This window comes from Oncorhynchus tshawytscha, linkage group LG28 (genome assembly GCF_018296145.1).
Source record: "Oncorhynchus tshawytscha isolate Ot180627B linkage group LG28, Otsh_v2.0, whole genome shotgun sequence".
Taxonomy (NCBI): domain Eukaryota; kingdom Metazoa; phylum Chordata; class Actinopteri; order Salmoniformes; family Salmonidae; genus Oncorhynchus; species Oncorhynchus tshawytscha.
The window spans coordinates 8486826-8510532 of NC_056456.1; the positions used below are offsets into that span (position 1 = coordinate 8486826).

At 43.6% G+C, this 23707-nt stretch overlaps 1 protein-coding gene across 1 annotated transcript in view; it reads left to right on the plus strand.

Moving 5' to 3' along the window:
* The window catches only part of LOC112226598 (leucine-rich repeat and immunoglobulin-like domain-containing nogo receptor-interacting protein 3), a 56845-nt gene that overhangs the window by 31901 nt on the left and 1237 nt on the right, over positions 1-23707 (plus strand). The window contains exons 2-3 of the mRNA XM_024391029.2: positions 22129-22741; positions 22856-23599. Of these exons, the coding sequence (XP_024246797.1) occupies positions 22175-22741; positions 22856-23599 (1311 nt within the window). The 5' untranslated portion in view covers positions 22129-22174. The remainder of the gene's footprint in view (positions 1-22128; positions 22742-22855; positions 23600-23707) is intronic.

Sequence of the window (23707 nt, forward strand, 5' to 3'; positions counted from 1 at the left end):
TGTGAGAGCTGATCAGCTGTGTGATTAGCATAAGTGTGTCATCTCGGAGGAACGTTGAGGAGTTTCTTTGTTTTGTTGACAGGCACAGAAGTAGCAGAGTGTTACTTTATTCAACAGCTCAGCAAAAACAAAGTTCAAGTGCTTAGTGGCTGCATGGTGAGTCTTGTTGTTTATACTGTACCCGGTGTCCCAAAGCTGCAATGTTGGGAAAATCTCCCTTCCAATTTACTTCATATTTATAATGTCTCCAAGCCCCCTTATTTGCGTGTGGGTGAGTACAAGTCAGCTTGTGTGTGTGTGTGTGTGTGTGTGTGTGTGTGTGTGTGTGTGTGTGTGTGTGTGTGTGTGTGTGTGTGTGTGTGTGTGTGTGTGTGTGTGTGTTTGCGTGTTTGGGGACCCATGTGTGTGTCTGGCAGTGTGCATATATACAGTATGTGTGTGAGTCATAGAGAAAAGCAGGTCACTGCAAGGTGTCTAAGTCATTAGCTTAGCCAAAGCTAATTAAATGTTCCGTTCTACAGGCGTTATCTCCAGCCCTACTCTTAAGGGACACGTTCCACGGCATGATCTTATTGTAGCTCCACTGACTGCAGCTATGGAGTTATGATGTATAGAGTGTACGACTTAGATACTATCGTTACTCAGCACAGGGGTAGCTCTCAATAGTGTAAAATGGCCTTGTCTCCTTGTCTCATCTCCTTCATCTGCACTGAACTGACGAGACAGGCAAGTTTAAGCAATATGGATGCCCGACAGGAATTGTCTTTCAACCATCCAGTTCTTCCATGTCAGTTCAAAAGGAGGAAAGGAGAGGTGAGTTTAGACTTTTGAGATGCACCCTGTTTCAGAAATCCCTATACTGTGAAAGGATGGGAATTAACAGCCCAAGACAAGGACAGATAGCCACACTTCAGACTACTGGATCCCCAGTGAGTCCAGAACAAGCATCCCTACCGCGGTGACAGAGCATGACGAGGTCTGTTAACCAATCATACTCATCCCAGCAAGACAACAACCCACCCTTCATTAGAATTATTAGTGTCTGTTTCTGTGTGTGCATGTACGTGCTTGCGTGTGTGTGTGTGCATGCGCACGTCTGTGTGTGTGTATGAGTGCATCATCTCATTAGCAAGATTATTACATTAGCATAACACCTGGAGCAGTAGAGAGGGGGAAGCAAGGCTGAATCATGTCATGAATCACCCAACTCCAGCCTTTTCTCTTACCCATCACCTCCCTATCTCCTCCTGGACCACCATCTCTGTGTGTTTTTATGGATACAGTAGATTCATTGTGTATCCATATGCGACAATAACAATTACAGCATCTATAGCTGTTTGGCTGTGCTTGCTCAGCAAACAGGGAACATCTTAAGGACATGTGGGGACATTTCCATTAGGTCCCACTGATGTTCTGAGAACGTTCTAGGAACATTAAAACACAACTTTAACTTCAGGACCATCAGAGGACGTTCAGTACAGGTCCCGGGTTTGGGCACAGTATAACGTTATAATAAGGTATTTTGATGTCCATTAGGGAATGTTATGGAAAGGTTCCTATCTGATTCTGAGAGAACGTTAACCATGAGACATGGAATAAAAGAAGGAAAGCGCTGCTAGGGTACACATTAGTAGGTCTTTGTAGTGGTCACCAAAAAGAAAGGTGGACGAAGGCATTTTTCATATAATGAATAAAAATGCCTTTATTTGTATGTCAATGGAACCAAGATTTAAAAGCTCTGACGCGTTTCGGCTGCATGCCCTACTTTGGGAGTACAAAGATTCAATGATACAATGTCTTATTTTGAACAAAGAATTTTCCGATCAACCCTGATTGAAAAGTGAGTGGTTACAGAATACTTAATCGTCAATAGTCATAGGACAACATCTCGTAAACAATAATATACAGTGCCTTCAGAAAGTATTCATACCCCTTGACATATTGGTTGTCTTACAACCTGAATTCAAAATGGATTAAATCAATATTTTTTCTCACCCATATACACACAATACCCTGTAATGATGAAGTCAAAACATGTTTTTTTATATGTTTGCAAATGTATTAAAAATGAAATACAGCGATATCATCATTTACATAAGTATTCACACCACTGAGTCAATACTTTGTAGAAGCACCTTTTTGGAAGCGACATCAGCTCTGAGTCTCTACTGGCTAAGTCTCTAAGAGCGTTGCACACCTGGATTGTACAATATTTGCACATTTATCTTTTCTAAATTATTAAAGCTCTGTCAAATTGGTTGTTGATCATTGCTAGACAACAATTTTCAGGTCTTGCCATAGATTTTCAAGTAGATTTAGGTCCAAACTGTAACTTGGCCACTCAGAAACATTCACTGTCTTCTTGGTAAGCAACTCCAGTGTAGATTTGGCCTTGAGGTTATTTTGTTATTGGTTATTTTGTTTTTGGCTTAGGTTATTGTCCTGCTGAATGGTGGATTCAGCTCCCAGTGTCTGGTGGAAAGCAGACTAAATCAGATTTTCCTCTAGGATTTTGCCTGTGCTTAACTCCATTACGTTTATTTTTTTATCCAGAAAAACTCCACAGTCCTTTAACGATTACAAGCATACCCATAAAATGATGTAGCCACCACTATGCTTAAAAATAAGGTGTTGTGTTGGATTTTCCCCAAACATAAGACTCTGTATTCAGGACAAAAAAGGAATTGCTTTGACACATTTTTTGTAGTATTACTTTAGAGATCTGTTGCAAACAGGATTGCATGATTTGGAATATTTTTTATTCTGTACAGACATCCTTCTTTTCACTCTGCAATTAGGTTAGTATTGTGGAGTAACTACAATGTTGTTGATCCATCCTCAGTTTTCTCCTATCACAGCCAATAAAATCTGTAACTGTTTTAAAGTCACCATTGAATGGTTTCCTTTCCACTCCGGCAACTGAGTTAGGAAGGACGATTGTATCTTTGTAGTGACTGGGTGTATGATACACCATCCAAAGTGTAATTAATAAAGTGTTTAAAAATGTTTTACCCATCTACCAATAGCTGCCCTTCTTTGCGAAGGATTGGAAAACCTCTTTGTGGTTGAATCAGATAATTGTATGTGTGGGGTACAGTGATGATGGAGTCATTCAAAAATCATGTTAACCCTATTACGTCCATGCAATTTATTATGTGATTTAAGCAAATGTTTACTCCTGAACTTATTTAGGCTTGGCATAACAAAGGGGTTGAATACTTACTGACTCAAGACTTTTCAGCTTTTCGTTTTTTATCAATTTGTAAAAATAAAAAAAAATAAAAACATATTGTGGGGTATTGTGTGTAGGCCTGTGACCCAAAGTTTTATACATTTAATCCATTTTCATTTCAGGCTGTAACAAAATGTGGAAAAACGAAATGGGTGTGAATACTTTAAGTGCCTTGGGAGGAAGACCCCACTATTTGCCAAGGGAATTCACTTTTGTTATTATCACCGCTGTTTGCTGTTTACATACCGCCACATGTTAACACAACGGCGGCACTCGGCAAACTGTACAAGACCATTTTAGCCAGCAAGAATCCTTTCACCCGGATGCAGCATTTATCATCACAGGAGATTTTAACCAAGCAAGTTCAAAACAAATTATCCCAAAATATCACCAACATGTCTCCTGCCCCACGAGAGGCAACAACGTGCTAGACCACGTGTACAAAAACATATGTGATGCATACAAAGTAATCTCCCGCCCCCTCTTCGGCCAATCAGATCACATCTTTCCGTTCCTACTCCCCACCTACAAGCAGCAACCCAAGAGGAATTCACCAGAATAGAGAATAGTGAGGTGCTGTACGGATGAGGCGGACTCAATGCTGCAGGATTGTTTTCAGAATACTTGTTGGAAAATGTTCAAAGACTCATCCAAAGATACATCCATCAACACTGAGGAATATATTGTTCATCGTCAGTCACAGGAATTGTCAGGAAATGTGTTGATTCTGTTGTACTTTGTACCCACAATAACAATCTGGACATACCCCAACCAAAAACTCTGGATGAACAGAGAAATCCTTACCATGCTAAGAGAACGTACTGCAGCATTCAATGTCAGCCAAACGAACCCTAATGAGTCGGTTGCGCACGATACTTACAAGGCAAATAGGTACGAGCTTCGCAAATCCATTCGGGAGGCATAAAGACAATATAGCCTGAAATTTGAATCACTGTTCGATAACTCAGACTAGCAACGCATGTGGCCAGGACTACAGGCTATCACGGACTACAAAGGCAAATCCAGCTGTCTGGTGGCCACCAAAGCCTCCCTCCGAGACCAGCTCAATGCATTCTATGCTCGCTTCGAGGCAGACACCACCGAGCCTTCCAGGAGGGCTCTAGTTGATCCTGACGACCAGGTACATTCGCTCTCCGAGGCTGACGTCAGGAAAACTCTTCAGAGAGTGAATACTTACAAAGCCGTGGGTCCAGATGGCATCCCTGGCCGTGTCCTCAGAGTGTGCACTGACCAGCTGGTAGGCGTCTTCTCGGATATCTTCAACCTGTCCCTGTCACACTTGTTTCAAGGAGACCACCATCATCCCAGTTCCCAAGAAAACCAAGGTGACAAGCCTAAATGACTATCACCCAGTCATCATAAAGTTCTTTGAGAGGCTTGTCCTGGCCCACATCAAGACCAGAATGCCGGACACACTGGATCCACTGCAATTTGCCTACCCCTCCAATAGATCCATGTTATATGCTATTTCCATCGCAATTCATATGGCCCAAACACACCTGGGTAATAGGAACAGTTCACCTATGAGAATGCTGTTCTTTGACTACAGTTCATCATTCAACACTATTGTTCCCTTCAAGCTCATCACCAACAGGAAGAGGATGTCAATATTCAAAAAGAAAAAAAAGTGAGCAAGGGGTGGGGTCCAAACCAATGGGGTGGTAATTGCAGTGAAATGTTCTGTCCACTGTGCACACCTCCAAAATGTGAGTGTGTGTGTGTCTGTGTGTGTGTGAGATAACTGAGTGAGGAATGGGTGTGTCGAGATGCTCGCAGAGAGACAATGATAGCACAATGAGAAATGTAAGGTCCCGTTCATATTAATAGGGGTTGATTAAACTGGGAGGGTGAAGGAACACACACCTGGGAGCTGATCGTTTCTTTGTTTTCTCTTGGTAGCAGGCTTATTACTGAGAGTTATGGGACGGGGTGAGCTCCACTCTGTCTCTAGGCTTGTTACAACACAAGGGGAGAGGGACACACACACACACACAGTGGGACACACAAAGACTCACTTAGTTCCTTTTTGTCTCGGGCTGTGTACTCCCCTTAGAGTGCGGTATTGAATAATAAATTGCAACTTTTATGCTTAACACCACAATCCACACATACACGTACACACACTCTCTGTCTCTCTCTCACACACACACACACACACACACACACACACACACACACACACACACACACACACACACACACACACACACACACACACACACACACATATGCACAAACACACCAATGGAGGCTACTGAGGGGAGGACGGCTCATAATATTGACTGGAACGGAGTGAATGGAAAGACATCAACACATGGAAACCATGTGTGCTACTGTAGAAACGACAACACAATATAGAGAAAATCAGGCACTTACTTTGATAGGAACACACACATGTCCAAAGTTATTATTTGTAAGGAAAACAAAAATGAAGGCAATGTGAGAGTCACCAGAAAATGTGCCAGGGGGGAAACGTTTGTGAAAAGCCTGTTCTGACTAGAGATGCGCAAATGTCTGCATACTTGATCTGGGGAAACACAGGGGAAGAGCTTGGTCTCTCATCAGAGAGATGTTTGTCCGGCTCAGTAAAGCCACAAACATAAAATGTCCGCAACAGTGAAATGGGTTACTTCTTATGTGAATTAATGAGTAGGCGGAACACGCTCAATTCAAATCATTTGAAATTGTCAAGTTGAAACATAGCCTATAGATAATTAGCAGGCAGCCTGCCTTGGTTTTAGGGCAGCGTGCCTTGGTTTTAGGGCAGCGTGGGTTAACTGTCCGGTTGCGTAACGATCAAATTTTGGAGCAGTGAGTGCATTCTGACATCACCCCCCCAAAAAACTCAGACTGGGGCAACAGTTTGGAACTCACACGTGGAAAGGGTAAAAGTCTAAGCCTTACTGCAATTAGCCCATAGAAACGCATTGAATAACAGATTCATACAAAGAAAAACAATAACTCAAAAGAAAGTTTGTTATAAAATGTGTTTTTAAGTGTATGTCCTATATCTGAGAGATATAAGAAAAATCAGGAACCTATATATCTGAATTTTTTATTTTTTGACTGTTGTTTTCTGCTCTTTTGTGGATGTCAGGAGTTGTACTTGATGTGTCAGACATCCTAGCTGATGTCTAGTTCCAGTGTGATTTGCAGGCTTTTAAAAAATAACTTATTGTACTACCAGAGATGTGGTATGCTTGCTAAAATGTGATGAGAGAGGGAGAGACAGATAAACACTACCGTTCGAAAGTTTGGGGTCACTTAGAAATTTCCTAGTATTAAATTATTATTTTTTAAAAACATTTTGTCCATTAAAATAACATCAAATTGATCAGAAATACAGTGTGGACATTGTTAATGTTGTAAATGACTATTTTAGCTAGATTTGGCCGGCTACAATAGTCATTTACAACATTAACTAGCAATGTCTACACTGTATTTCTGATCAATTTGATGTTATATTAATGGACAAAAAAATAGCTTTTCTTTCAAAAACAAGGACATTTGTAAGTGACCCCAAACTTTTGAACGGTGAGAGAGAGAGCGAGAGAGAGAGAGAGAGAGAGAGAGAGAGAAAGAGAGAGAGAGAGAGAGAGAAAGAGAGAGAGAGAGTCTGTCCTTCACATATCATCTCCATTCAGAGAGGTTTGTGTCATCAGCACATACAAATTTCCCGGTGGCCTTTATTCCTTACATCTCTCTCTCTCACCTCTCTCAATTCCCCATCTCTCTCTTTCTGTCTTTCAACGCTTCATCGCTCTCTCTCCATCTCTGCCGCGTACACACTCTTTCGTTCTCACTCATTGTTTGACATGGAGAGCATACAGAATGTGCCCCATATTCATCGGTTGCACCTGACGTCATAAACAGTGGTGCCTGCCATGGAGGGATGCTATTACCTTGCAGTGTGTGTCCATGTCTATATGTGTGGGTGCCTGCATGCGGTATGTGTTTGTGTGTATGCGCTCGTGTATGTGTGTGAGTGTGCATGCAAGTGTGATTGCGTGTGTGCGTGTCTGCTGGACACTTTTGTGGCCAGCCCAAAGTGAGCAGCAGAGGTCCACTTATAGCTAACAGCATGCCACCTGAAAATTTGGCCTGTCAACTTCATAATGTCAATGACAGCTTTTGGATACCTTCCTTGGATCGATATGCAGTAATTCATTTTCAAGATACAGGCACTCTTCAATCAAATATAGATAGACATCTCCCAAAATCTCACAAAAAACTTTGACTGTGACAAAACTTATCATAGGCTTTCTGGCCAAGTTTAAAAGATGGAGATATTTATTTTGAAAACTGATATTTGTATTGATTTCTTTAGCAGGAAGACATTATCCTATGGCCCTCGTCAGAACGTTTGACTAAAACTTTGGACATATGAATCACCATTGGCGTAACCTGTCTCTCTGACTCTTATTTAATGGTTGTTATTGAGATTCGTTAATGTGTTTGTTTCTGTAATGAGCTGAGGCTCATGTGAGGACTCGTGTCTGTCTTGGTCATAGTTTATATTTTCCGGCTAGGCTTTTATCGAAATCTCTTCTTCTCTCTCCATTTCCTTCCTTCCTTCTCTCTCTCTATCACTCTCTCTCTCTCACTCTCTCTCTCTCTCTCTATGTGACCTCATATTGAGGCCGTGGGACTGCCACAGTAAAGCAATGGGAATGTGATGCTAAGCCCTGTGCTACGCTTGGCTTGGGCTTAAAATGGGCAAACTAAGCATGGATTGAATATGGGACTTACTGGTACTTAGCTATGGAAAGCACTTTCCCTGGGAAAGTACAGACTTGTCAAGTTCCCGCCTCAATTTGTCTCGTGACAAGAAATGTAGAAGCTCTCCGAATATCCTGCTGACTGGATGACTGCTCTCGCCTGACTGCTACTAAATTGGGTTTGTGTGAGAAGGTTTACGAGGCTTACAAAGCATGTGTGTGTGTGTTTGTCCCTCCTCTAGCGATAGTAAATGTCTACTGTGTAGTTTTGTATTTGTGGATGGTTGAGCAGGCTGCTGTCTCTAAACCCAGGCATGGCTTATGGAGAGAGAAGCTGGGCTTTAGGGAGGACCATGCTCTACGGCCCATATACCAGCCGTGCCAGTCAACATGTCTGACCTATTTACACACACAACACACACACACACACACACACACACACACTACCTGATACCAGCCCAAGGATGGAAACAGACACACAGAGTCAGACAGACATATGTATTTGTGGACACACAGACAGAGCTAAAAAAAAACAGTTTATACATGCTCAGGATGAACCCTGTGCTTTGTATGCTGACAACTACTAGCATCTTGCAGGTCTCTCTCAAAATTATCATGTTGATATCCTAAAAGGGGGTCTGACCTATGTTCCTTCAGCCCTATGACTCTGAAAAGCTTCTACCCCCAAGCCATAAGACTGCTAACCAAACTATCTGCGTTAACCGTTTTAACGTTCACTTTTTGCTGTTACTGTTATCCATATTATCTATCCTGTTGGCTAGTCACTTTATTCCTAGTTACATTTAAATTTAGCAGACTCCCTTATCCAGAGCAACTAGGGTTAAGTGCCTTGCTCAACGGCACATTGACAGATTTTTCACCTAGTCAGCTCTGGGATTCAAACCAGCAACTTTTCAGTTCCTGGCCCAACGCTCTTAACCGCTAGGCTACCTGCCACCCATACGTACCGATCTGCCTCAATTACTTCGTACCCCTGCACATTGACTCGGTACTGGTACCCCGTGTATATAGCCAAGTTATCATTACTCATTGTGTCCATTATTACTTTTATTATTAAGAGTGATTACTTTCATATTATTTAGTTATTTTCTCTCTCTCTGCTTTGTTGGGAAAGGCCCGTATAAGTAAGCATTTCAGTCTAAGTCTACACCTGTTGTTTACGAAGCATTTGACAAATAAAAATGTATTTGATGTTCCCTCAGCTCTCCATGTCTAACAATGACAAAATAAATCTAGACAAATATGTATGGGACCTGCTGAATATTTTCAATCAATATGACCTTGATTCTTTGGTCAATATTACAGCAGGCCCAAATGCATGTTCTGACATGTAAAAATATATATATACAGTTGCAATCGGAAGTTTACATAAACCTTAGCCAAATTAATTTAAAGTTTTTCACAATTCCTGACTGATTTAATCCTAGTAAAAATTCCTTGTCTTAGGTCAGTTAGGATCACAACTTTATTTTAAGAATGTGAAATATCCGAATAATAGTAGAGAGAAGGATTTATTTCAGCTTTTATTTCTTTCATCACATTCTCAGTGGGTCAGAAGTTTAAATACACTCAATTAGTATTTGGTAGCATTGCCTTTAAATAATTTAACTTGGGTCAAACGTTTCGGGTAGCCTTCCACAAGCTTACCACGATAAGTTGGGTGAATTTTGGCCCATTCCTCTTGACAGAGCTGATGTAACTGAGTCAGGTTTGTAGGCCTCCTTGCTCGCACACACTTTTTCAGTTCTGCCCACACATTTTCTATAGGATTGAGGTCAGGGCTTTGTGATGGCCACTCCAATATCTTGACTTTGTTGTCCTTAAGCCATTTTGCCACAACTTTGGAAGTATGCTTGGGATCATTGTCCATTTGGAAGACCCATTTGCGACCAAACCTTAACTTCCTGACCGATGTCTTGAGATGTTTCAATATGCTTCAATATATTCACATAATTGTCCTGCCTTATGATGCCATCTATTTTGTGAAGTGCAACAGTCCCTCCTGCAGCAATGCACCCCCACAACATGATGCTGCCACCCCCATGCTTCACGGTTGGGATGGTATTCTTTGGCTTGCAAGCCTCCCACTTTTTCCTCAAAATGTAAGAATGGTCATTATGGCCAAACAGTTCTATTTTTGTTTCATCAGACCAGAAGACATTTCTCCAAAAAGTCCATTCTTTGTCCCCATGTGCAGTTTCAAACCGTTGTCTGGCTTTTTTTGTGGCGGTTTTGGAGCAGTGGCTTCTTCCTTGCTGAACTAGGACTCGTTTTACTGTCGATACAGATACTTTTGTACCTGTTTCCTCCAGCATCTTCACAGGGTCCTTTGCTGTTGTTCTGGAATTGATTTGCACTTTTCGCACCAAAGTACGTCCATCTCTAGGAGGCAGAACGCGTCTCCTTCCTGAGCTGTATGACGGCTGCGGTACCTTCAGGCGTTTGGAAATTGCTCTTGTGGAGGTCTCCAATTTTTTTCTGAAGACTTGGCTGATTTCTTTTGATTTTCCCATGATGTCAAGCAAAGAGGCACTGAGTTTGAAGGTAGGCCTTGAAATACATCCACAGGTACACCTCCAAGTGACTCAAATGATGTCAATTAGCCTATCAGAAGCATCTAAAGCCATGACTTCATTTTCTGGAATTTTCCGAGCTGTTTAAAGGCACAGTCAACATAGTGTATGTAAACTTCTGACCCACTGGAATTGTGATACAGTGAATTATAAGTGAAATAATGTCTCTGCAAACAATTATTGGAAAAATTACTTGTTTCATCCAAGAAGAAATTACCTAACTGACTTGCCAAAACTATAGTTTGTTAACAAGAAATTTGCGGAGTGGTTGAAAAACAAGTTTTAATGACTACAACCTAAGTGTATGTAAACTTCCGACTTCAACTGTATATATCAGCATCTACTGAAGTAATTGTTTATAATGATTGGTTCAGATATGTAAAATTATATGACATAGAATCGACTGAAATATTCAATAATTTGTGACCGGAAGTTTAAAAATGGCTCCTCTCACTTGGATTGCCGAACCCCGGTTTAGAAGATAGAACTGAGTGAACGTAGGGCAGAAGGGACATGGGGCTGAGGAAACATAGGGCTGTGAGAACATAGACATGGTCCCTCAAGTTAGTATTCATCTTATTGCGACTAACCTGTATGAATAAAGGTAAAGGCCTAGATTCAATCAGTTAACCATTAACCTGCATATTATAGCTTTTGTTTAGGTGTAACTGCATTGGAGCTGTCAAATCCACAAGCGGCTCCCGGCGTTATCCCTATTGCAGATCCATTGGATGCACCGAGTTCCGTTAGTACAAATCCTATGCAGCCGTGTTACAAGCTCAAACACTGTAATCTACTACTCAAAAAGCCTGATATAAATCCTTGTTATATCATTTAATTATTTTCATTGAGTGTCATTATTTCTATACATGGTCTATTTATTGTATTTTCCATGCACTTTCTCGTTCTGAACTTCTAATACAGGGGGGATTTAAGGACAGATGACCACAACAGCAGCCGCTAGCCGATTTGACAGCTCCAACACAGTTACACCTCCATCATCTCCTAAACAAAAGCAATGACATGCTATGCAGTTGCCGGTAATCGCCTGTTAACACTGAACAGATTGAATCTAGGCCTAAATTAAATTTGCCAGTGGTATTGCGTGGACATCTGGCCTATGTTCGGTGAAGTGTGGGATCATGCTGTTCTGTGTGTTTGGGGACTAGTGGTGGGTCTGCTCCTCTACCCCTTCTCATCTCCCTCAGGTGGAGTCTTTACATCTGGCTGGTGTGACATTCACAACACTGTGTGAGTTTGGGTACCGCTGGTGTGCTGCCCTGGCCAACAGAGGGGCGCAGCTAGGTGGTGTGTTTGTGCCTGTGCATGTGTGTGCGTGTGTACGTGTGTGTGTGTTTATGTGTGTGCGTGCGTGTCTAGGCAGGTGGTGAAACCAGCTCTCAAACCAACCCACAGCCTAGTAATGAGGAGAGCCAGACAGAAACTGTAGTTTTCGCATCAATATTTTCACAGTCTTGTCTGCATATTCAATATTCAAAGTTAGCTATTAATGTTTGGTAGCTCGATTGGGTTTGATTTGAAATCGATTTCCATATGTGTGATTTCCAAATGTTATTTTTAGGAGATCATGATATTCTACTGCCATCTGGCTGCACTAATGATGCATGTTAACAGGGCTGTAAGACCTGTCTGGTCTGTGAGTGTGGGAGTCAAAAATGAAGCTCCTGTATAGATACAGAGTTATCCTCTCTATCAGAGCCATGTATTTCTGCCCTGAGGTATCCTACAGATGGACAGGCTAATGACACGAGTATACTAACAACAATGAATCAACAACAGTAACAACACATACAGTACATCAACAAGAGAGACAACACTATACCAACTGCAATGACATCACTTATCTACAGTATTTATAGTTTGCAACAGCAGATAGTGATACAGCTGATAAACCAGCCAGGTCACCTATCACAGGTCAGTATTCAACATCCATCCATGTCCGAGGGCATCGGGAGAGCACATGGAAAGCACACAACAATGAGCGCTGTTACGTTCAAGTAGGTTTCGGTTTTGCAAGGGTGTTGTGTGCAGGGATGGTGGATGGGCATAAGCACCAACTGCCCATAAGCATCTCCCTCTGGAGCCAAAGTTTGCATGTTCAAATCCAATGATAAAAAGTTTTGTTTTTTGAGAGATTTTTTGAGATTTTTGTTTTAAGCCTATCTCAAACCTTTAATAACCTTTCGAAGTTAATGCCTAACATTAAGATTTTGGAGTTAATGGCTAACCTTAAAATCAAATCAAATCAAATCCAATTTTATTTGTCACATACACATGGTTAGCAGATGTTAATGCGAGTGTAGCGAAATGCTTGTGCTTCTAGTTCCGACAATGCAGTAATAACCAACAAGTAATCTAACTAACAATTCCAAAACTACTGTCTTATACACACAAGTGTAAGGGGATAAAGAATATGTACATAAAGATATATGAATGAGTGGTGGTACAGAGCAGCATAGGCAAGATGCAGTAGATGGTATCGAGTACAGTATATACATATGAGATGAGTATGTAAACAAAGTGGCATAGTTAAAGTGGCTAGTGATACATGTATTACATAAAGATGCAGTAGATGATATAGAGTACAGTATATACTTATACATATGAGATGAATAATGTAGGGTATGTAAACATTATATTAGGTAGCATTGTTTAAAGTGGCTAGTGATATATTTTACATCATTTCCCATCAATTCCCATTATTAAAGTGGCTGGAGTTGAGTCAGTGTGTTGACAGCAGCCACTCAATGTTAGTGGTGGCTGTTTAACAGTCTGATGGCCTTGAGATAGAAGCTGTTTTTCAGTCTCTCGGTCCCAGCTTTGATGCACCTGTACTGACCTCGCCTTCTGGATGATAGCGGGGTGAACAGGCAGTGGCTCGAGTGGTTGTTGTCCTTGATGATCTTTATGGCCTTCCTGTAACATCGGGTGATGTAGGTGTCCTGGAGGGCAGGTAGTTTGCCCCCGGTGATGCGTTGTGCAGACCTCACTACCCTCTGGAGAGCCTTACGGTTGTGGGCGGAGCAGTTGCCGTACCAGGCGGTGATACAGCCCGCCAGGATGCTCTCGATTGTGCATCTGTAGAAGTTTGTGAGTGCTTTTGGTGACAAGCCGAATTTCTTCAGCCTCCCGAGGTTGAAGAGGCGCTGCTGCGCCTTCTTCACGATGCTGTCTGCGTGGGTGGACCAATTCAGTTTGTCTGTGATGTGTATGCCGAGGAACTTAAAACTTGCTACCCTCTCCACTACTGTTCCATCAATGTGGATAGGGGGGTGTTCCCTCTGCTGTTTCCTGAAGTCCACAATCATCTCCTTAGTTTTGTTGACGTTGAGTGTGAGGTTATTTTCCTGACACCACACTCCGAGGGCCCTCACCTCCTCCCTGTAGGCCGTCTCGTCGTTGTTGGTAATCAAGCCTACCACTGTTCTGTTGTCCGCAAACTTGATGATTGAGTTGGAGGCGTGCGTGGCCACGCAGTCGTGGGTGAACAGGGAGTACAGGAGAGGGCTCAGAACGCACCCTTGTGGGGCCCCAGTGTTGAGGATCAGCGGGGTGGAGATGTTGTTGCCTACCCTCACCACCTGGGGGCGGCCCGTCAGGAAGTCCAGTACCCAGTTGCACAGGGCGGGGTCGAGACCCAGGGTCTCGAGCTTGATGATGAGCTTGGAGGGTACTATGGTGTTAAACGCCGAGCTGTAGTCGATGAACAGCATTCTCACATAGGTATTCCTCTTGTCCAGATGGGTTAGGGCAGTGTGCAGTGTGGTTGAGATTGCATCGTCTGTGGACCTATTTTTGGGCGGTAAGCAAATTGGAGTGGGTCTAGGGTGTCAGGTAGGGTGAAGGTGATGTGGTCCTTGACTAGTCTCTCAAAGCACTTCCTGATGATGGAAGTGAGTGCTACGGGGCGGTAGTCGTTTAGCTCAGTTACCTTAGCTTTCTTGGGAACAGGAACAATGGTGGCCCTCTTGAAGCATGTGGGAACAGCAGACTGGGATAGGGATTGATTGAATATGTCCGTAAACACACCAGCCAGCTGGTCTGCGCATGCTCTGAGGGCGCGGCTGGGGATGCCGTCTGGGCCTGCAGCCTTGCGAGGGTTAACACGTTTAAATGTTTTACTCACCTCGGCTGCAGTGAAGGAGAGTCCGCATGTTTTGGTTGCAGGCCGTGTCAGTGGCACTGTATTGTCCTCAAAGCGGGCAAAAAAGTTATTTAGTCTGCCTGGGAGCAAGACATCCTGGTCCGTGACGGGGCTGGTTTTTATTTTGTAATCCGTGATTGACTGTAGACCCTGCCACATACCTCTTGTGTCTGAGCCGTTGAATTGAGATTCTACTTTGTCTCTATACTGACGCTTAGCTTGTTTGATTGCCTTGCGGGGGAATAGCTACACTGTTTGTATTCGGTCATATTTCCGGTCACCTTGCCCTGATTAAAAGCAGTGGTTCGCGTTTTCAGTTTCACGTGAATGCTGCCATCAATCCACGGTTTCTGGTTTGGGAATGTTTTAATCGTTGCTATGGGAATGACATCTTCAACGCACGTTCTAATGAACTCGCACTCCGAATCAGCGTATTCGTCAATGTTGTTGTCTGACGCAATACGAAACATATCCCAGTCCACGTGATGGAAGCAGTCTTGGAGTGTGGAATCAGATTGGTCGGACCAGCGTTGAACAGACCTCAGCGTGGGAGCTTCTTGTTTTAGTTTCTGTCTGTAGGCAGGGATCAACAAAATGGAGTCGTGGTCAGCTTTTCCGAAAGGAGGGCGGGGCAGGGCCTTATATGCATTGCAGAAGTTAGAATAGCAGTGATCCAAGGTTTTGCCAGCCCTGGTTGCGCAATCGATATGCTGATACAATTTAGGGAGTCTTGTTTTCAGATTAGCCTTGTTAAAATCCCCAGCTACAATGAATGCAGCCTCAGGATGTATGGATTCCAGTTTGCAAAGAGTCAAATAAAGTTCGTTCAGAGCCATCGATGTGTCTGCTTGGGGGGGAATATATACGGCTGTGATTATAATCGAAGAGAATTCCCTTGGTAGATAATGCGGTCGACATTTGATTGTGAGGAATTCTAAATCAGGTGAACAGAAGGACTTGAGTTCCTGTATGCTTTTGTGACCACACCACGTCTCGTTAGCCATAAGGCATACGCCACCGCCCCTCTTCTTACCAGAAAGATGTTTGTTTCTGTCGGCGCGATGCGTGGAGAAACCAGCTGGCTGCATCGACTCCGATAGTGTCTCTCCAGTGAGCCATGTTTTGGAGATTTTGGAGTTAATGCCTAATCTTAACCATAACCTTAAAAATTCTGAGTTAATGCCTAAACTTAACCATAACCTTAAAAATTCTGAGTTAATGCCTAAACTTCACCTTAAACACTTCTAAATTTGATGTTTGAAAAACATGGATGAATGTCTAATTCAGACATGAGACTGTGAGAGTTAGTTGGATAAAAGGACCAGCCATCACAGACAGAGGCCCCACTGCCTCCATCACTCACCCCACAAACGGAACAGTGATCTAGGGGAGGAGAAGGGGAGGTGATGGAATGGAGTATACTGGAGCCTCTGGGGGAGGTCTGCCCTTGGCCCAGTTCACAGTCCTCATTCATGCAGTGACTCAGTCAGTGAACCATAGGATGACACAGGGGAGAGGAGACCTACAGACCTCATCCATTACACTGAATAACAGCCAGGGAAGCCAGGCAGGGGCACACACACACACACACACACACATATACACTAACAGACAGACACACACACACATGCAGACACACATGCACACACACACATACACACATACACACCCATAGGCTGGTATAAGTTATGAGAGTGGTTGTTCAGTGGTCTTGTTAAGCTGGTTTGCAATGAAGTGAGAGTGAAGCTTGGCCGGGTATTTTGATCGCTCATCTGTTGCTGCAGAGTTTGTGTCATGAAGAAGTAGCTATATTTGTCACGTTCTCCCCAAAAATTCAATTTCCAGCTATCATAAAACAGGCAGGATCCTTCAGATATATGAGGTGTTTTGACAGGGCGGGGATGTGTGTGTGTGTGTGTGTGTGTGTGTGTGTGTGTGTGTGTGTGTGTGTGTGTGTGTGTGTGTGTGTGTGTATAAGAGAGAGGCTGGTTTTCTAAACTTGAGATCTAGTTGTGTATTCAAGCTCTCTATCGAGATGGGGACCTCTTCCAGATAGGCCTCAGGCTAAGATTGAGAGCAGGCAGCAATCTGTGTGGGTTTACCAGGGGCTTTGTGTGTGTGTGTGTGTGTGTGTGTGTGCTCTACATCAAAAAATTGTATTCACTGTAGTTGTTTCACCTGTCTTTGTGCTTGTCTCCACCGCCTCCAGGTGTCGCCCATCTTCCCTATTATCCCCAGTGTATTTATACCTGTGTTCTCTGTTTGTCTGTTGCCGGTTTGTCTTGTCTTGTCAAGCTTACCAGCGTGTTTTCCGAGTTTCTGTTTTTCCTAGTCTCTGTTTTTTCTGGTCCTCCCGGTTTTGACCTCTTGCCTACCCTGACACTATAATACCCTGACTACACCGCTCACGTCGCGTGCGCGAGCATTGCAAAATCTATTTGTGACGCAGATCGCACTGCAAGTCCTGCCTCTCCCAGCTCCTCATTGGTTTATAGAAGCAGGTACCCATGTGCCATCTCCTCATTGGTTATACCCACATAGGTGACTGAAAGACTAACAAGGTCGGTGGCGGTAATGCACCTAATTTATGAAAGTTGCCAATCGCAATATAAAGTCCAGAGAAGAAAAAGCCTGGAAGGAGGAGAGATGACTAGCCATGTAATAGCAGAAAGAACAGCCAATGACTTGGGTGACTGGAGTCTTTGACAGGAGTCTGTGACTGGAGTCTTACGCAATACCCTCTGTAGCACCTTATGGTGATGCTGAGCAGTTTCCATACCAGGCGGTGATGCAACCGGTCAGGATGCTCTCGATGGTGCAGCTGTATAACCTTTTGAGGATCTGGGGACTTATGCCATATCATTTCATGAGGGGGAAAATGTGTTGTCGTGCCCTCTTCACAACTGTCTTGGTGTGTTTGGACCATGATAGTTCGTTGGTGATGTGGACACCAAGGAACTTGAAACTCTCGACCCGCTCCACTTCAGTCCTGTCGATGTTAATAGGTGGCCTGTTCGGCCCACCTTTTCCTGTAGTCAACGATCAGCTCCTTTGTCTTGCTCACATTGAGGGAGAGGTTGTTGTCCTGGCACCACACTGCCAGGTCTCTGACCTCCTCCCTATAGGCTGTCTCATCGTTGTCGGTGTTCAGGCCTACCACTGTTGTGTCATCAGCAAACTTAATGATGATGTTGGAGTCATGCTTGGCCACGGAGTCGTGGGTGAACAGGGAGTACACGAGGGGACTAAGCACGCACCCCCGAGGGGCCCAGTGTTGAGGATCAGAGTGGCGGATGTGTTGTTGCTTACCCTTACCACCTGGGGGTGGCCTGTCAGAAAGTCCTGGATCCAGTTGCAGAGGGAGGTGTTTAGTCCCAGGGTCCTTAGTGCTGAGCCTTAGTGCTGAGCTTTGTTGGCACTATGATTTTGAATGCTGAGCAGTAGTCAATGAACAGCATTCTCACATAGGTGTTCCTTTTGTCCAGGTGAGAAAGGGCAGTGTGGAGTGTGATTGAGATGGCGTCATCTGTGGATCTGTTGGGGCGGTATGCGAATTGGAGTGGGTCTAGGGTTTCTGGCATGATTGTGTTGTAGTGAGCCATTACCAGCCTTTCAAAGCACTTCATGGCTACCTACGTGTGCTATGGGGAGGTAATCATTTAGGCAGGTTACCTTTACTTTCTTGGCCACAGGGACTATGGTGGTATGTTTGAAACATGTAGGTATTACAGACTCGGTCAGGGAGAGGTTTAAAATGTCTGTGAAGACACTTGCCTGTTGGTCCAGTCATGCTTTGAGTACATGTCCAGGTAATCTGTCTGGCCCCACGGCTTTGTGAATGTTGACCTGTTTAAAGGTCTTGCTCACATCGGCTACGGAGAGAGCTGGTGCTCTCATGCATGCTTCAGTTATGCCGTGTATTCTCTCTAGGAACCTGGGAGAATATACAGCATAATGTATAGACTATTACCATATAGAAGATGAACCTCGGTATCCTACCTCATATTTGCTCTTCATCTAAAGAGAATGTTGATTGGGTTTGAAATTTGTCAATTTTCAGAAGATCAAATACTCCTATGCTGGGATTTTGTAGAAAGCCTCAAATTTGATAGTTTTTTTGTGATAATTTTACAGAAATAGGCATAACAATTCCTTCACAATTTCCAGTGAGCGTTTTGTCTCATCCAAATGTGGGAGAACTTTGCTTGCCCAAAGTTCAATCAAAGCTGCAAATAAATAGTCCTAAGGAAATAACTATGTCAGTAGGGAATATTTTTCATCTCTTTGAGACAGAGACAGACAGAAAGATGGCTCTTTGCCCCCGTGACTCAACCCTTGAATGGGGCCCGATAAACACAAACTAGCATATATATTATTAATCTGTTTAGCTCTGCCTGAAACACAACCAATCTTCCGAGTGCTTTTTAACATCCCTCCAGTAAAGGCAGTGTAATATATTATAACACCCTCTCCTTCTCATTCATCTTAAAGGGATAATTCAGGATTTTTATTTACTTCCCCAGAGTCAGATGAACAAGTGGATACCATTTTTATGTCTCTGTGTCTAGTATGAAGGAAGTTAGAGGTAGTTTTGTGAGCCAATGTTAACTAGTGTTAGCTAATGCTAGTTAGCAAATGCGCTAACACTAGTTAGCAACTCCCTTCATAATGGACACAGAGACATAAAAATGGTGTCCACTAGTTCATCGGGGAAGATATTATCCTGAACTATCCCTTTAAGATCCCAACTTTTAATGCAGCTCAGACTTAGACCTCTTAAAGATCTATTTTTTTCCCATTTTCGCCTACAATTACATACCTAAATCTAACTGCCTGTAGCTCAGGCCCTGAAGCAAGGATATGCATATTCTTGGTACCATTTGAAAGGAAATATTTTTAAGTTTATGAAAATGTGATAGGAATGTAGGAGAATATAACATCTGATAAAATATTAAATCTGATAAAAGATAATACAAAGAGAGAAAAAACATTCTTTTGTATTTTTTTTGTACCATCATCATTGAAATGCAAGAGAAAGGCCATAATGTATTATTCCAACCCAGGTGCAATTTAGATTTTGGACACTAGATGGCAGCAGTGTATGTGCAAAGTTTCAGACTGTTCCAATGAACAATTGCATTTCTGTTCAAATGTGCCCAAATGTGCCTAATTTGTTTATTTGTTTAATAACTTTTCATGTTCAAAACTGTGCACTCTCCTCAAACAATAGCATGGTATTCTTTCACTGTAATAGCTACTGTAAATTAGACAGTGCAGTTAGATTAACAAGAATTTAAGATTTCCACCAATATCAGATATGTCTATGTCCTGGGAAATGTTCTTGTTACTTACAACCTCATGCTAATCGCATTATCCTACGTTAGCTCAACCGTCCCACAGGGGACCCACCAAACCTGAAGAAGTTTGTTTGCTTTTTTCATGGTGTTTCACAGCTAATAACAGCTAAGTGAAGCCAATACTTTGCATCATCAATCCTTTAATCATGGTCTTTTTAAAATAGCAGCCTTTAGATTTTAGAGAGAATAAATAATCTTCAATGTTTCCTTATAATAAGATTCTTGTGTGGCTCTTTAATTCCTGTTAAACAGGCTGCACTGTACCTGTTTCATCTTTGATCCCTGACAGCGTGTTCCATAGGTGTCAGTGTCGATCCCGCTCCCATTTATCTCTGATGTGCTAATTGTGTTGAGCTGATCTCAGCTCTCTTCTAGTGTTTAACTGGAGACGTGGAGGGAATGAGATACAGGACTAATGAGATGGAGCTCTAGGTTTGTAAGCCAGGGGCCTGGTGAAGTCTGGGTTCTGGTCCCAATATAAAAACACTAACTTGTCATCACTCCCTGTCCACTTTGAAGGGGCATCACATCCTCTTTATGAAATGTTCAACCAAGGTCACTGACTTCCGTAGGTTGTTGTAAATTAGAATTGGTGCAATCAATGCTGAACCTTTGTGTATGTGTGTGTGTGTGTGTGTGTGTGTGTGTGTGTGTGTGTGTGTGTGTGTGTGTGTGTGTGTGTGTGTGTGTGTGTGTGTGTGTGTGCGTGCGTGCGTGCGTGCGTGCGTGCGTGCATGCGTATTGGGGCAGTATTGAACGTTCTGAACCTTTTGGCTGGTGTCCTCTGGCAAATCACTCAATGACAACATTGAGTGGGCGATTTGACAGGTTGTTTGAAGGAACGTTTAAGCATTAGCTTTTTTTATTTTTTTGTGGAGAGAAGAACAACATGCATTTTTTATTTATTCAAAGTAAAATGACACATTCAAAGACACACTCACAGTCACTTGCACACACATTCCCACAAAATGACTCATAGTGGCAATGAGACAACAGGGTTTGCCTGAAAACGTTGTCTGAAATGTCTGTAAAATGTGTGTGTGTGTGTATGTGTCTTTGCATGAAGAAAATGTTGTGTTCATGTCACTGTGACACACATATAGACACAGATTTTACAGGCATTTCAGGGGATGTTTCCACGGTAACCCTGTTGTCTCTTTGCATCGCATCGTATGTTGTGTGTGATGAATTCAGTGTGCGTCGAGGTACGAAGAAAGCACATAGCGAGGAGGAAAGAAGGGGAGGAAACATGCATGAATTCACAGGCTGCTTCTCACTCACATGATTCCCAATGTCCTTGTTCTTCTGCTAAATGAACAAGTATCCTCACTACAGATGTAGGATCTTAATTTGAGCCAGTTTGCTACAGCAAACAGCAGGAAAATATTCCTGCAGCAACAGGAAATGGGAATTATTATGTGGATTATAATTAATTTACATTTTTGTAGGGGTTGATCAATTTTTCATAAGGGAAAAGTCTGGAAATTACAAACTTCATAAGTATTTTTAAACCTCTAATACAAGTTTAACATTTCCTGCATTGAACGGTGATCCAATTAAGATCCTACATCTGTATCTTAACTTTCATAAACAAAATAATGTGCGATAAAGTGATGTTGTCAGTGGTGGTTTAATGCTTTGTAAAGTAGCTGTGATGTCTAAGCTTTCTGGTTATCAGGGGCATAACGACAGTTGTATAGTAAGATGCATTGATTATTCAGGACACTGAATGTAATTTTTATGAACATAAATGTGTTGATAGGTGTTTTAAAAGACTTCTCCATCTGTCTTCCTCTCCTCCCTTCACCCACACTCTTTTCTATCTGTACTTTCCATTATCCCTTCCCCATCTCTTAAATTTCTTACCTTATTTCTCCCTTCTATTTTTCTCCATCTTTCCCTCTCTTTCTTCAAACTCCCTCTCGCTGTCTTTATCTACCTTCTCCTCCACATTTTCTCCCTTTCTCCTCCCTACTCCCCTACTCTTTATTCCCAAACTTTCTCAATAACCTCTCCTCCCTCTGTCTCCCTTTCCCTATAGGTGTGTAGTACACTGACCCTGCCTGTGATAGGCTAGGAGTCAGACCATGACCACCAGGGCCATGATTGGCTCCCTGGGCCCCAGTGTGTGGTCCCTGACCCCATGGCGGTGGGTGAGTCTCTGGGGGCCGGCCCTGCTGCTGGTTACCATTATATCCCTGCTGCCAGGTAGTTGCCAGGCATGCCCCCCGCGGTGCGAGTGCTCGGCCCAGATCCGGTCAGTCTCGTGTCAACGGCGGCGCCTCACCGGCATCCCAGAGGGCATCCCTACAGAAACCCGCCTCCTGGACCTCAGCCGGAACCGGCTCCGCTGGGTCGAAATGGGCGACCTGGCACCGTACCCACACCTTGAAGAAGTGGACTTGAGTGAGAATCTCATTGCCACGCTGGAGCCCAATGCGTTCGCCAATCTGCAGAGCCTGCGGGTTTTACAGCTGAGGGGGAACCAGCTGAAGCTGGTACCCATGGGCGCCTTCGCCAAGCTGGGAAACCTGACCACGCTGGATCTGAGTGAGAACAAGATGGTGATTCTGTTGGACTACACCTTCCAGGACCTGAGGAGTCTGAGACACCTGGAGGTGGGAGACAACGACCTGGTCTACATTTCTCATAAGGTAAGCTGTTATCCATCTGTTTTCCAAGTACATTCTCTAACCTTTTATTGATTATATTATGTTTCCACAATTGGCACTCACATCTAATCAAGTTCAATCTGATTGTATTTGAAGGCCTTTTCTGGTCTTCTGGGGCTGGAGGACCTGACCATCGAGCACTGCAACCTGACGTCCATCTCTGGCCAGACACTGTCCTACCTACGCAGCCTGGTCACTCTGCGATTAAGGCACCTCAGCATTGCCGCCCTAGAAGACCACAACTTCCGCAAGCTTAACAACCTGCGGGGGCTGGAGATCGATAACTGGCCCTATCTGGAGTACATCTCCCCGCTCAGCTTCCAGGGTCTGGACCTGTCCTGGTTGTCCATCACTAACAGCAACATCACCTCCGTCCCCTCGTCCTCCTTCAGGAACCTGATCCACCTCACTCACCTCAACCTGTCTTTCAACCCCATTACCACTCTGGAGCCCTGGGCTTTCAGGGAGCTGCTGAGGCTCAAGGAGCTGATCATGGTGAACACGGGCCTAGCTACGGTGGAGCCCCACTCCCTGGGCGGCCTCAGACAGATCCGGGTCCTCAACTTCTCCTCCAACGAACTCCAGACCCTGGAGGAGGGATCGTTCCACTCTGTCAACAGTCTGGAGACGCTGCGGGTGGACGGGAACCCGCTGCTGTGTGACTGCCGTCTGTTGTGGATCCTGCAGAGACGCAAGACCCTCAACTTTGACGGCAGGGTGCCCGTGTGCGCTGGGCCGGAGGAGGTGCAGGGGTATAGCCTTAGCACCTTCACCGACTCAGCGCTCTTCGATCACTTCACATGCCAGAAGCCCAAGATACGCAACCGCAAGCTTCAACAGGTAAGAGTTATTATCCCACTTTGCTGTACACGTAAACATAATGTAACTACAATGTAGGTACACATTGATAAGTAGTACTTACAGCTTTGTTGCCTGTTTCAGTTTTGT